Consider the following 15,190-nt stretch of genomic DNA (forward strand, 5'->3'; position numbering starts at 1 on the left):
GAAATGCCCTTAATTTTTTCGGGAATCAGAGGGCGGGATATTGTGCAACGGAACTGGAGTTTGGTTGGCGGTTCTCCACTCGGCGAAACTGCATAGACCATAGGGTTCTCCGAACTCTCACATTGCACTCGGCGAAACTGCATATGGTTGTCGCAAGTCTCACATTGCCATGGTTGAGGAACTGTGAATAGCGTCTGGCTTCTTCGTCTTTTCCGTGGGTCGTAGTGAGAAGCAATAAACCAGTGAGAAGCTTCAATCTTCAGAAGGGAGAGGGGGTGGCTAGAGAGAGAGATTTCGAGGGAGAGCACCTGTAAGGTCGTCACCGGTTGAGGAAGAAGTCGATATTCGTTCGGACCCCGGTAAGCCACCCAAATGTCTCCGTCTTGTGCTTGTCTGATTGGAGTGTTTTAATTTGGGGAAAACGGTGAATGTTGGTTGTAAAGGGGGAAGCAATGGTAAAGGCTTAAAATGGAATGTAAAGGTAGATTAGATTAAAAGTCGGTGCTTCTGTGTGTGACGGAATTACAGAAGTTGCTTGCTTGCTCTGATTCATATAACTCGGTCCATGTTTGACGAGATATCTCTCTGATTGTTGTTGTCTGATTGCTGTGTTGCTGTAATGTTGGAAGGCATAATATACGTGTGTGTTTATGATTGCTACACTACTTTTTAGATGCCCATAAATTGAGACCACTGTCGCACATGAGCCAGGATGCTTCCTGTTTCCGCCCCCTTGTTTGGTCTGTTCGTGTAATGGGCATTGCACATTTTTAGCATTGTGTATGGGACTAAAATAAGTTCAACTGTATCCCCATATTGGTTATGCAAATTTAACATTGTAAAATAAATTGAAAGGGGTGACTTTTCGTGGGTAGAACTCTGTTTTGAAGATATAGCTACCTAATGGGCATAACCTCAGTCATTTAGCGGTGCAATTTACCTGGGGATGAACATGCATATTCATTTCAGTATGTACCAAGTGAGAATAACCTTTGTGGCCTTCTTATGTATTGGTATAATTTACTTGGTCATCTGTGGCACTGTGTAGTAGTAATTTCCATAATATAAGTTACTTGAAGATACAAATTTTGTAACATTTCATCGAGAAAGAATCACTTTTAATGCATATTCATTTATTTTTGAATCTGTTGGTCTGAGGATTGAAGAGGTAGAGATTAATCTGCTGGTTTGAGGATTGAAGAGGTAGAGGTCGCTGAAGTGCTGAGAAGCATCAATCGCATTGCTGTCATGGAGGAGGTTGGCGAAGTAACTGTGACTGCGACAAACGGTAATATGCAGTTGTAATAGGAATTAAGTGGTTGAGTTATATAGGTTTGGTAAGTTAGATTGTTTTTAGTTTGTTGTTAAAGTGTATTATGTCATTAGTCTCTATTTTCTGCTCTGTTCTGTGAAGTGAGAAAGAAGCAATAACATTCATTACGTGATCAGCAAATTTAGTTATATGAGTAGTAAATAGTCGAGGTTCATTTTGTGGCTAAATAACAACACCTATAATGTGAATGACTACACTGGAAATGGTAATGACAACTTTTTTGAAATGCAAAGAAAGTTGAGCTGTTCAACTGACCAGATTTAGTTATTTATGCTTGTTGTAGAAGGAGGGCCAAGTGAAGAAGTGAAGAATGGCTACATGTTGTTTAGACGAGAATTTCTTAAGGGTGGGGAGAAGTTTAAGAATATGTCTGAACAAGCGAAAAAGGCATCAAAGGCATGGAAGCAGTTGACACCAGAGGAGCAGAAGAAATACAGTGATAGGGTGAAGCAATCAAGAAAGGAAGGGATGAAGAAGAAGAGGAAGAAAAAAGTGGCTTTTAGCACTCGTTGCTCGGTTCGGCAATTTAAGTCATTAGTGGACTTCATAAAAGATGATGAAGATTTGAAAGTGAGGGTACAAAATTTAGGCTTTGGCCATTTACTTGACATTGGATGTGAGAGACTCCCTCGTGACCTCATAGTATGTGTTCTCCGAGCATATGATCCGCCTACCCATCAATTTCTAATAAGAGGGATAATAAAGGAAATAGAAGCAAATGATGTTGCAAACTTGTTGGGTGTACCCCACACAGGGGAGAAGGTAAAAATGGACGTATGTGATGATGATGAGACATACCAGAGGTTGAAGGAGGAATTTGGTAAAGTCCCTTATACGAAGATACTCAATGACATTAAATCTGGGCAGAAGAAAGATGAGTTTGAGTTCCTGTTTATGCTGTACACACTTGGGAGTTTTTTAACTCCTACTTCACAAACAACTGTGAGTGACAAGCTAATAAGAGTCATGTGCTGTACCATGAAGGGATTTCACCAATTTGATTGGGCCACGTACATTGTGAAGCACTTGTGGAAAGAGATGGGAGATTATGTGAAAGTGTACACAAAAGCAAAGAAAGACGAAGATGAAGATGAAGGAAGCTGCAATGTGGGAGGATGCATCTACCTCCTGTTGGTATGTATTTCTGACTTATGCTTCTAAGTTATTGTTTTCTTTATTTGTGGAATTGGCAAGTTAATGATTTACTATTGTAGTTATATTTTGCTGAGCACTTCCCACTATCCAAAACTGTTGAGAGAGGGTCCCTAAATGCCATTCAATTCTGGACTGATGAGAGGATAAGGAAGCTGGAAAAGAAGGAGAGGGAAAGCAAGAGGGGTTTACTGTATAAGGGCAAGGGAAGTATGGATAGAAGTGGGAAGGATGAAGGAAAACGCAGAAGTGTGGCTCATTTACACCCGGTATGTGCTTTCATTACTAATTTTCATTCTCATTAGCAAATAATCTCATGAAAAAAGTGTTTACTCATTTTAAATTGTTTGCTGCAGGAGTTACAGAAGTTGCACGGACGATTGATGGCTCAGATCGAATTAAGCACTATGAGGCTTATAAGTGCAATGGAAGATGAGCTAGATAAGGTGCAGATAAGGATAGAGGAAAATAATGTGACCACAGATGATGAGGACCCTATTGACGTCCCAGATGATGATGAGATGATGATGGCGATGAAGACTCCCATGATCATGATGGACATGAGTCTGATGACGAAGGTGATGATAGAGATGAGTTCCACGGGGGAGATGGTCAGGGAGACGATGATGCAACTGGCTCAGATAGGGGTGATGACATTGGTGTTGCAGCAGAAGGTGCAGACAAAGAAATTATGGAGTCTCCCCTGCCCTTGTCCCCCATGGACAAGGGATGTCAACTCCGGAGATCGCAAAGGGAGATGAAATCCGCTATCAATTCTCCATGGATTTTGACAAAGCCAACTAAGAGGCGAAAGAGGCCCATGGATGACAAGGACCGGTTTTATGACATAGTTTCCCGTATGTGTTCAAGCAAGGAGGGTGACATGTATGTACATATCCACTACCCACGTAATCATATTCATTACAATTTTGTGGTAATTGACTATATGCATAATGATATTGACAACATATTTTTAGGCCTTTGGTGAAAATCTCTGATGAAGATATCACTCGGGATCAGCTAAGGACACTTGGCGGAATTGAGAAAATAGGTAACCGGGTAAGTAGAATATTTGTGATGAGGTCATTTAATTGTTTAGTAGATGCTGCATTTTGGGTTCATCAAAACAATAATCTCTTTGCGTACAGCTGATGTCAACTGTGTGCAAGACTCTAATGGCTGATATGGAGAAGGAAGGGCAGGTGAAGCGGCACATTTTTTATGCTGATTTTATGGTAAGCTTGCTGAGATGTTAGTTTTTTGTCGATTGATATTGATAAATGACTAAAATGTTCATGTTTCAGGCAATAATGGCAGCTAACCCAAAGCTGTGGGATGCTACAAAACGGAAGAAACAATTTTTACCTGAAAATGTAGGCTACAACATAGGAGAATGTGATTTGATCTTTGGACCCACACTTGTTGGCGCTCACTGGTTCTGTGTTGTGCTTGAGCCTAGCACAATGAATTTCTATGTGCTGGACTCAATGAAGCCAAATTTAGAGGGTAAGAAGAAGAGCAAGAAGAAGGGTGTAATTATTGATGACATGACGACCGTCGTCACTGAATGTGTAAGGATAATGCAACTCATCTTCTATGATTGACATTTCATTTACCTTTTATTTACAATTGCGTAATGATATTGTGCAGAGGAATAGATTTTATGACATTATTGAGATAGTTAAGCCTAATGCCACTGGGAAGAAGAAAATGAGTGATATCATTTGGGCTCCTGTTCCGCAACAAAACAATCTGTGAGTGGTTTATGTTGTTGATATTATTACGTCTCAAAGTAGCCCAATGTGTTATTTTCATTCTTTTACATCGTTGGTATGTTTTGATGTGCAGGCGAGACTGCGGTGTTCATGTATTAATATGGTTGAGTAAATGGAAGCCCGGTGAGATACTTCACTATACGGATGAACAAGTGGCTGAATTCCGACGAAACCTCATGTGGTGGCTAGTGAATCATGAGCTTAATTCAAGACGTGATGAAGCATTAAGCTTGCTTTCATCAACCCAAGCCACCACACTGACCAAAAGACGCCATCTGTGATAGGAGGAGACATTATGTAGATTAGGCATATAGTATTTGTAAAAGGAGTGTTAGTTTGAAGTCTTAATATTTGAAGTCTTATGTAGTTTGAAGTCTAAGTGGCTGCCAGTTGTTGGCCTAATTGCAATCCTTTTTGGGATAATTTGAGTAAAAGAGTTATGAAATTTACAACATGCCATGTGACTTCCGTGATGATAATCACAAGTTGATTATTTGTGCCCCAAATTACATCCACTTGGACCCAGGTTAACTACACAAGTAATAGGATTAACAACTTTCGGATTGAGAATTGCAACCTCTGTAATGATAGTTACGACATCGCTGTTGCCATTTGCATCTGAAGTCTTTCAAGCCCAAATCACTTTTTTGAATCCATTTTCGCTAGAATGACAACATTGGTAATGAAAATTACAACTTTTTTAATGATTGTTACCACCTCGCTATTCCTTTTTGCAACTGCATTTTCGTCCCCACGTATAAATTGTCAGAATTTCACAACCTGGGTAATGAAAATCACAACATTGTTAAGGGAAATTGCAACTATAGTAATGACATTTACCACTATGGTTTCCCCATTTGCATCCCCATGTTTAGGAAATTGTCCCATTTCCGGTTCCTTTAAGTCAATCCCACGCATCAAATTGTTCAGGAAATTTACTACCCCCGTAATGAATAATGACAACATGGGTAATGTTAATTGCAACTTCAGTAACGACATTTACCAGTCTGCTTTTCCCATTTGCGGTTCCCTTAACTGAGACCCACGCATCAAATTCTTCAGGAAATTGTACTACCCCCGTAATGATAATGACAACATGGGTAATGTTAATTGCAACTTGAGTAACGACATTTACCGGTCTGCTTTTCCCATTTGCGGTTCCCTTAACTGAGACCCACGCATCAAATTCTTCAGGAAATTGTACTACCCCCGTAATGATAATGACAACATTGGAAATGTTAATTGCAACTTCAGTTATGACATTTACCAGTCTGCTTTTCCCATTTCCGGTTCCTTTAAGTCAAACCCACGCATCAAATTGTTCAGGAAATTTTACTACCCCCGTAATGATAATGACAACATGGGTAATGTTAATTGCAACTTGAGTAACGACATTTACCACTCTGCTTTTCCCATTTCGGTTCCCTTAACTGAACCCACGCATCAAATTGTTCAGGAAATTGTACTACCCCCGTAATGATAATGACAACATGGGTAATGTTAATTGCAACTTGAGTAACGACATTTACCGTCTGCTTTTCCCATTTGCGGTTCCCTTAACTGAGACCCACGCATCAAATTCTTCAGGAAATTGTACTACCCCCGTAATGATAATGACAACATTGGAAATGTTAATTGCAACTTCCGTTATGACATTTACCAGTCTGCTTTTCCCATTTCCGGTTCCTTTAAGTCAAACTCACGCATCAAATTGTTCAGGAAATTGTACTACCCCCGTAATGATAATGACAACATTGGAAATGTTAATTGCAACTTCAGTTATGACATTTACCAGTCTGCTTTTCCCATTTCCGGTTCCTTTAAGTCAAACCCACGCATCAAATTGTTCAGGAAATTTTACTACCCCCGTAATGATAATGACAACATGGGTAATTTTAATTGCAACTTTAGTGATGATATTTACCACTCTGCTTTTTCCACTTCCACTTCCTTTATTTCAAAGTCAAGTAACATATTTTCAGGGAGTTTCACTAGCCTGGAAATGATAATAACAACATTGGTAATGTGAATAACAACATCGTTGATGACATTAACCACTCCAGTCATACCCATTGGCAACTTCCACCATCTCCCTTGAGGGCATTAAACAAAAGGTCATCTGTGTTGCCAAAATAGCATAGAAGTACACCAAAAGAGCATCATAGGATGTCTGCATTAACATTTAGACTTTACTACATGTGTAATTGAATTTACCACTGAAGTGACAATATTTACCAAAAACCAGTAGGCCCATCACAGAAGGTACATAACTTATATTCAAATGACAAGTTAACAGTAAGATTAACCCACTACCTAATGTTTCGTCCCCATTCACATTACAAAACATATCCTACCCAGTGAATATCATTTACAAAAAGGATAGCCTACCCATCATACGATTTTTACATTAACATTCAGACTTTACTATATCTGTAATGGAATTGACCACTGACGTAATGATATTTACTAAAAACCAGTAGGCCCATGACAGAAGCTACATAACTGATATCCAAATGACAAGTTAACATTAGGATTAACCTACCGCCTAATGTTTTCTTGTCATTCAGATTACAGAACATCTCCTACCCAGTTAACATCATTAACAAAAAAGATAGCCTACCTATCAACCCTTCTCCCAAAAAAATTAAAAAGGGTTCAAGAGTCATTCCTTTCCTATAAAAAAAAAATTACCCCTGTTGGTATTGACATGAAACCTTAAGTTGGGTTTGGATTCTTGCATGTTCTTCTTGTGTGGCCAACTTGCTGGCATGCACTACAATGGTAGACCTTCTTGTTTTGAAACTGCGACTCTTGCCTATTTATCCTAGGCCTTCCAGGTGGTCGACTAGTCAAAGGTGGTGCCAAAAACACTTGACTTGCTATATCTTGCAGCCGATAGTTATTAGGATTTGGCATGTCGATTGTCACCACTGGAGTCATCGTCCTACCATAAATCTTTTGTTGGGACGTAATCTTGTAGCATTCTTCAACAAAATCATACACATTGCAATTCAAGGCCTTGATAGCTGCACATGCATGTGGGCATGGGATGCCTGACATTTGCCAAGCTGCACAACTACATTCACCTTTTCCAAGATCAACATTAATGGCTCCTTTTGCTGTATGGACACACACCCTACCCCTTCCGTAAGGAACACTTAACATCTGTGCAGATCTCGCCACATTTTCCATCAATGTTGCATTTGTATTTGGGCCTACACCATTCTTCCATTTGCTCATTGCCATGCTTGCTGCATACATCTTCTTGGCTACTTTTTCACGATGCTCATGTATAAGTTGGGCAACATTATATCTTCTCTCCTTCAGCATCCACGCATTGAATGACTCTGCAAGGTTTGTTGTTATGTTGTCCCATCGTTTAAAAGGGAACTTGCTTAAGGCCCACTTGTGAATATCACCATGATTGACAAGCCATTCAAATAATTGGGAATTGAAGTGTCTCATGTTATCCATTGCTTGATCAAACTCTGTGTCAAGCCTTGCATATGCAATGGCATCTAGGAAATGCAGTCCATCCTCCCTTGTGTTGCCACTTGTCTTCCTTCTTCCTCTATTTAACTTGATCATTTGTGTACTGAAATTCTCCTTAACATGTCTGTAACAGTACGCATGTCGCTCACCTCCGAATATTGCTTGCACAGCACCTATAATTGCATTGTGTCGGTCTGAAATGATTGTTAATTGCATTGACCCAATTATCTCCTTGATCATATGTAAGAACCATGTCCAATCCTCAAGCGTCTCTCCCTTCACAATCGCAATGGCAAAAGGTAATAATTCGTTGTCCGCATCATAAGCCGACGCTGAAAGTAGTGTCCCCTTATACGGTCCACTTAAATGACTTCCATCAATATACAGTACATGTCTAGCACCAGCAATAAAACCCTCTATACAACACCCATAGGCTATGAATACACGCTCAAATCTGTTGTTCCTTGCAGCCACCCATTTTGCCACTGTTTTGTCATCGGTTTCCTTCAACCGGTCACATATCCATGGAATAAGCATGTAAGAATGATCAGGTCTGCCATGTATGTCCTCCAACGCTTTTTCCTTGGCCCTGTATGCTTGCTTATATGTCAACTTCACACCATAATCTCTTTCCAACCTCTTTTTTATATCATTTGGACGCATGTCTATATGATCCCTAACCTCTTCAATTATAATTGATGATGTCAAGCTAGCTGATCTACCATGTGTCACATGAAGATTGTCTTGGGCATTATGAACATGCTCATTTTTGAATGTCGTTACACGTAAAAATGCTGGAGTACTCTTTACAGCTGCTCTTGCACTGATCCTCCATGGACAACCTTCAACATTGCATTTGACATACATATGGGCATTAGAATTCTTCACATATTTATACTCAAATTTGTTTGCAATGCTGAATTTGTGTAGTTTCTTCTTGAAATCATCCGCATCTGGAAAAGTCTGCCTCAATCCTAACAATACTGTTTTCCATTTCAGGGAATTCATTCCTGGCAAAGGAGTTGGTGCACTCTCTACTGCATATGGCAGGCTAAGAACATTTTCAGCTGCTATGTAATTCACACATTCGACAGCATCCTCAATCATTGGCTCATCATTTTGCTGTGACAGTCCTGACAATTTTGACATGCTGCATGTATAATTACAACATTTGTTATGATATTAACAACAACATTATCGCAAGTAACAACTTCCATAATCCGAAACTTGTGACTTACCTGTTTCGATCAGCCACTTCTTCCTCCGTATTCTCATTACCTTTAGCTGCTACGTATACATGTGCATTACTATCATTATACTCAAATAGGTTGTCAACTTCATCATCATCAATAAGATCTATTAATATCCTATCATTCAAGCCCAATGTGTATTTAATGTCGCAACCATTACTATCTACACCAAACCATTCTCCTATCATAACCCTCAAATCTTCAAGCCTTATACCCTCCTTGATCACTCTTACCCTGACAGTTCCACCATAGTACTTAACTTCACCATCACCATTTTCTGCAAACTTCCCACCCACATGAAAGTAACAAGCAAGACGCTTTGAAGATGTTGACCCAATGTTAGATGTCATCAAAGCTACCTAACCTGCACCACAGAAGCATAAATCAATATTTTAGTTCCCCAATAATCAATTTCATTTATCAGGATTTCGAAACTTTTCTTGCGATTTCACAAAAAATGCAACACCCAAAATACGTCCGCGCACACTTGCTACATTGACAACTTAAATATGGGATTTCACAATTCCAATAATGAATTTGACAACACTGACCACCTCATGCTTACTGTTAGCCCTCAATCTTCATGCCCACGTTATCAGTTCCCACCATTTTTTCATTTCCGATGTATCACTCTCTCATCCTGGTCAGATTCTTCATTTAAACCATCTACACTCATAAACCCATCCCCATTAGACCATGTACCAGTAAACCGACTTGAAAACCCAAACCCATCATTAAGCTCCACTTTCTTACGTAATACCCACGTTCAACCCCTCTCTCACTACAAACCAGGTTGCCCACAAAGCAATTCCACCGTAATGAATCAGATTTGTACAATGGTGAGAGTTGGAGGAGTAGATAACAGCATTTTAGGAGAAATTTTCCTTACCTTTTCCGTCTTCTCAGCGTTCGACTCTGCTCCACCTCCGTTTTCAGCTTCTCATCTCTCCCTCATGTTACGTGTCATGCCTTTGTCTTCATGAGTTCAGACTGATTCAGGGGCATTTCAGTCTTTTTGGCGAATTATTCAAATTCCAGATTGATACCCCATGCCCATTTTGTCATTTCAGTAATTTACATGCCCATTTTGTCATTTTAGAATTCAACAGTCATTTTCTTGTCATTTTCCCTATTAATTATTAGTTTTAACTTAAATTATAAAATCACATAAATTTGGACAATTTAAATTTAATTATTTCTAAATATCTTTTTTTAAAATTATTACTTTTTAGTCCTTTCCGTTGTATTAAAGAATAAGTTATTATTTTTTAAATTTGAACAATTTGAGTAGGTATAGGGGGTTGAGGTCAAAAGCGGATATTGCGTGGAGTGAGCACAAAGAAAGAGGTGATTTGGTGGCGGTAGCGATGGCCTCCCACCTAAGAGCCCTCCTTTGACACGTGTCAATCTCTCTTCACCTCAGTGTTCCCGCCACCCGCCACCCGCCACCCGCCACCCCGGTCTTCTGTAATCCTATTCTCATCTATGCCTTTATTCCAATTGGCTTGTTTGGATTTATATTGATGGAATTAAGGGGTACTTGAGTAATCCTAAAATTACTTCTTAAAATATTTTTTTGTAACTTGAAATAATTTTTTTTATATATTTATTTTCGTAAAAGCACTTTAAAACCATGGTTTTGTTTTATCTAAACACCTCCTAAATTTTATTCACTAATTTTTACAAACTAAATTAGTTTATTTAATATGATTTATATTTAGATGGATCTTCATAAAAAAAGTAGTTTGACACAGATTTAATATATTAAAAATTAAGTTTCAAAAATTCAGCTAAAAAAAGTTTCAAAAAATGTAAGTGTGAAAAAAAGTCAAAAAAACAAAAAATAAATCATTTCTCCTTTAAAGTGGCTTTTTGGTGGGGAAAAAAAAACAGTCAATTGCCTCCAAATCCATCTTAAACACAATTTTTCCCCCTCCCGTTAACTTTTTTTGTGTGGTCCTAACTAACTTCTAAAGCTTTTTAAAGCTATCCCAGACGCACACTTAGCTCTTGTTTGGTCTACTAAATCATGTCTATGAAAATGAAAATATAAAAATATGTTAAATTTCTGCAGAAATCGCTCATATATACTTGTAAATTTTATTTTATTGCTCATAAGCATATGAATTCGCGTATAAATACTTTGGGAGTAAGAAATCCTTCACAATAGTTTTGCTTTTGGTGTACAAAAGCGTGTAAAATATTGGGTAAAGGTGCGATATCCTGATTTTTTGTACATGATATAATTAGTATCCTGATCTTATTTTCTTAATATATTCAACATCTCAAATGCCGAATTTAAAAAAATAAAATAAAATCAGAGTGTTGAATGTACCTTATAAAAGATGAGAATACTAAATATACGTCTAAACTAAAATGCTTTTAAGTAGTAAAATTACTAAACAGAAGCTCGTGAGTAATTTTTCCTATGTAGCTAGAGTTATGTTTGAATTACAAATAGACCATATTATTCTTGCACCACTCTCCGTCATATTCGCCCATCACTAAATGGAATATTGTCCATCAAAGTATCACTTGAAAAGAGTGTTTGGTTAAAAATCAAAACGTAATTTTAAAAATAATTATACGGTATATAAAATAAATATATAAAAAGAATTATATCTCAATTTAAATAAAAATATTTTTTAAAAAGTCCTTTCATCACAAACCTAACACCCTCAAAACCATATTGTTATGAGTAGTTCAAATTTTGAATAAGAATAAAGAAAACACTTAATAAAATTATCAAGTACGATTTTTTGATCAACAATTTATTTAAAAATTTAGTTTTTGATAGAGCTCAATGGTATTGTATAATCCGTTTAACTAAGCTCATCTAATAGGATAAGTAACTGTATTTTAAGTCTCTTTCTCTCTCTAGACACACACGTAATATCTTGTTTTAGACGCTTCTCGAGATGAAGTGTGGAGGAGGATGATGTGAGGCATCTTCAACCAATTTCAAATGGTGGAGGAGCCATTATTATTATTATTACATTATTGACGTTCAAGTGGCATATAAGGAAAGTTGTTCATATGAATGATGTCAACAAACGGCGGCGCCTTTAATAATTACAAAGAAATATAACTGGTACCTTATAAACTTTTTTCTCACAGTTTATTAAATTAATGAATTACATAGGGATTGAATTGTTTCTGGGCAAAAAGATTTTTAAGAATTGATTTATTTTAGATAAAAAAATTTTAGGAATTCATGAGTTTATTTTAGTAAAATTTAGTAACTGATGAGTAATCAATAATTAAAATATGTTTAAAGACAAAAGTTATATTTTTCCTTCGTATTTTATAAGAATATATATAATTTAATTTTGTTGCTAATAATGGTTTGGTTGATAAGTACTCATCTGATTCTTAATATAGGATCTAATTGTGGAGTTGATTTTGGTCCTAAATATAATATATATTTCTTATATCTATAATTTTTTTTTCAAATTACTCCTATTACACTCCCCCAACCATAATCAAGTATGAGAGGGAGGGAGGATATGATGAAAATGATTAAAGTATTTTAAGAAAAACATGTCATATGTATTATACTTAACTAACTTACCTAACTTTCTTAATCTAACCAAATTAATTAAATAAGTCTTATATTAAGGACAAGAGGAGTATATATGTAACTCGTACAGTTGTTGCTAATTAAAAATATATTACCTTTTAAAATCGAGACAAACTCCTCCATATATTTATTTTGTAGGCTGTAAAATTATTTCTAAAATCATAGTTTAGTTTCCATCCAAACACCCCATGTGCTTCTTTTCATTGATAATATAGGGCTCTACTAAGAAAATGACTTGATTCAAAATATAAGTCATTTTGTATTTTTTGCTTTCATTTATAACCTCATTTAATATGAATAAAGTTAAAAAAAATATTTCAACTTAAGATAGATTTAAGGAGTATTAATTAATCTTTCTTAATTTTGAAAATTTTGTTAAAATGACTAATATTGTAAATTGGATGTACAAATTAAATCAAATACTTAGTGAACCTAACAAATACCGGCAATGCACGACAATTCTCGCCTCCTCCAAGTGCCCTGACCGAACTACTCATCGTCATCATCATTAAATAAATCTCATATAATCAATTCTCAAACACAAACATTAGTCCACGCACATGTTCTCTTTCACAACACGCACATTATATATTATACATGTACTATATATATCAAACGAATCCGTGCGGGGCAAAAAGAAGAAACCAATCGAATCTGCATATAATAATATACTTATTCGTTTACATAAAGTCCAGTTCACCCTAATGATAATTTTCTTTGAGAAATACTTACATACTTTTGGAATACCAAAATGTTCTGAGTGTCTTTTCTCGTGGATCTCATATCCCACAAATTTTCTTTATTATATTTTTCTCTCCATAATCCGCTAAGATGGGAATTCGTGAGATTCACCCCAAAAAAAAAAAAAACAATTGGATTGTTTTGGTTAAAGAGAGCATGAATGATATAACACTCTAGCATGCAAGCAAATGTGAGATACTCCTCCGGTCCTTAATATAGGACCCAATTCTTGAGTTTGTTTTGATAATAAATATAAGATCCATTTCTCATATTTATCAATTTTATCTAAATTACCCCCATGGGTACTCCCTTAACCATAATTAAGTAGAAGAGGGAGATGGAATATTAAGAAAGATGATTATGGTGTTTTAGGAAAAATGTGTCACATTTCTTATAATTAACTAACTTATCTAACTTCCTTAATCTAATCAAATTAGTTAAATGATCATTATATTAAGTACCAGAGGAGTAATAGTTTACACATGCAAAACATATTAATTGGAGAAGATTAAGGTTCTATGCATGGTTTGGAAGTCTAAAAATTAAATAGCTAATTGAATGTAATTAAAATTAAATAGCTAATTGAATGTAATTTCTAAATAGAAAATATATTAGTTGCAAAATTGTGGATTAGCTGCAGAAAATTGTAGTGTTATTTGACTTTTTATTCAGATAATTTCATTAATTCATGGATTTGGCCAAGAGAATTACATATTGGAAAGTTGAAATCTTGCTCAATCTTAAAATTGGAAAATTTTAATGAGATTGATTTTTATAATTCTTAATTGATATTCCATATTATAGAGACAATCAACTTTTGATATGATTGAGTTAATTGAAATTTTGTCAGTTATCTAAAATCAATGAGACCATTTTGCAATCTTGAAAATAAAACATGCCATGAATAGTGTGTACAAAAAGACAAGCAAACAAACACACCCAATGAATAAAATTGATATGGCAATAATAACAAATGTTTTATAAGAATAATCAGCATTTTTTTAGTTCAATAATAAGCAATTCTAATAAATAATAATACGTCTGAATTGTTGATTGTTTCAACCACAAACTTTTTTAAATTTTGTAATTGCAATCATTAGATACGCTTATAATTCTGGCTCAGCAAAGCTTTGCTGTATCTCTGGTACACCCGTGTGGGTGTCTCCCTAATTGTGCTTTGGTCGGTTGTCGTTACTAATTATCACAGCCAGCCTCATCATAAACATAATCATGCTTCTAATTAATGAAACCATTATGAAAAACCCAATCATTTGAGAATTTTTTTGTCCTTTTTCCATTTTTGTAAACATAAATTAATTAGGTCTTATCCTATGGCTTTTATTCTTTCGTGGATCGCAATCAGAGCTCACCATATATTCATAACTTATTTGTTTTGACAGATACTCTCTTAAATTTTATATATAAGACACTTCTATCCAGTCATTATCAAAATATGTAATTAAAAAAAAAATTGTACCATTCAGGTTTTTATTACAAGTCACTGGTCGGACAAATTTTTGATCCTAAATATAAGTTATTTGTAGAGTATTTAATGATACTTTTTAATTTTATTCCTATATAATTCTTTTGGAAAGAGAGAAAGATATGAGAATAATTTATAAATTTAAAATTTTTTCTCAATTTAACGTGGTCTTCAGTATGTGAGAATAAGTTACAAAAAATTTATAATAAAAACGAAGTAATAATTTTAATTTGTATATGTAGTTAGAGTCACCTCAAATCTTGCTTAAACACAAGATTGTGTGTTCGATTTTCTATAAATGCATGAATTCTTTTCATCGGTGAAATATGATAAAATTTTCTACAGACGGAGTCTCACATTAAAAACCCTCATGAGAAAAGAAAG

General features: G+C 35.8%; 2 protein-coding genes across 2 annotated transcripts; one reads left to right on the forward strand and one right to left on the reverse strand.

Moving 5' to 3' along the window:
• Positions 1–1,248: 1,248 nt before the first annotated feature.
• On the forward strand, positions 1,249–4,769 carry LOC114718314 (uncharacterized). The gene is made up of 10 exons (XM_028903601.1): positions 1,249–1,288; positions 1,617–2,467; positions 2,548–2,754; positions 2,842–2,905; positions 3,007–3,370; positions 3,463–3,544; positions 3,634–3,720; positions 3,790–4,056; positions 4,136–4,239; positions 4,334–4,769. Exons 1-10 carry the CDS (start codon positions 1,249–1,251, stop codon positions 4,539–4,541), a joined length of 2,274 nt encoding a protein of 757 aa, XP_028759434.1. The 3' UTR covers positions 4,542–4,769.
• Positions 4,770–6,975: 2,206 nt separating this feature from the next.
• LOC114718319 (uncharacterized) lies at positions 6,976–9,352 on the reverse strand. The gene is made up of 2 exons (XM_028903604.1): positions 8,991–9,352; positions 6,976–8,902 (listed from the first exon to the last, which is right to left on the reverse strand). The coding sequence occupies exons 1-2, from the start codon at positions 9,350–9,352 to the stop codon at positions 6,976–6,978; spliced, it is 2,289 nt and encodes a 762-aa protein (XP_028759437.1).
• Positions 9,353–15,190: the final 5,838 nt, after the last annotated feature.

This window comes from Neltuma alba, unplaced genomic scaffold, assembly GCF_004799145.2.
Source record: "Neltuma alba isolate B1F8T4 unplaced genomic scaffold, ASM479914v2 tig00011830_pilon, whole genome shotgun sequence".
NCBI classification, from domain to species: domain Eukaryota; kingdom Viridiplantae; phylum Streptophyta; class Magnoliopsida; order Fabales; family Fabaceae; genus Neltuma; species Neltuma alba.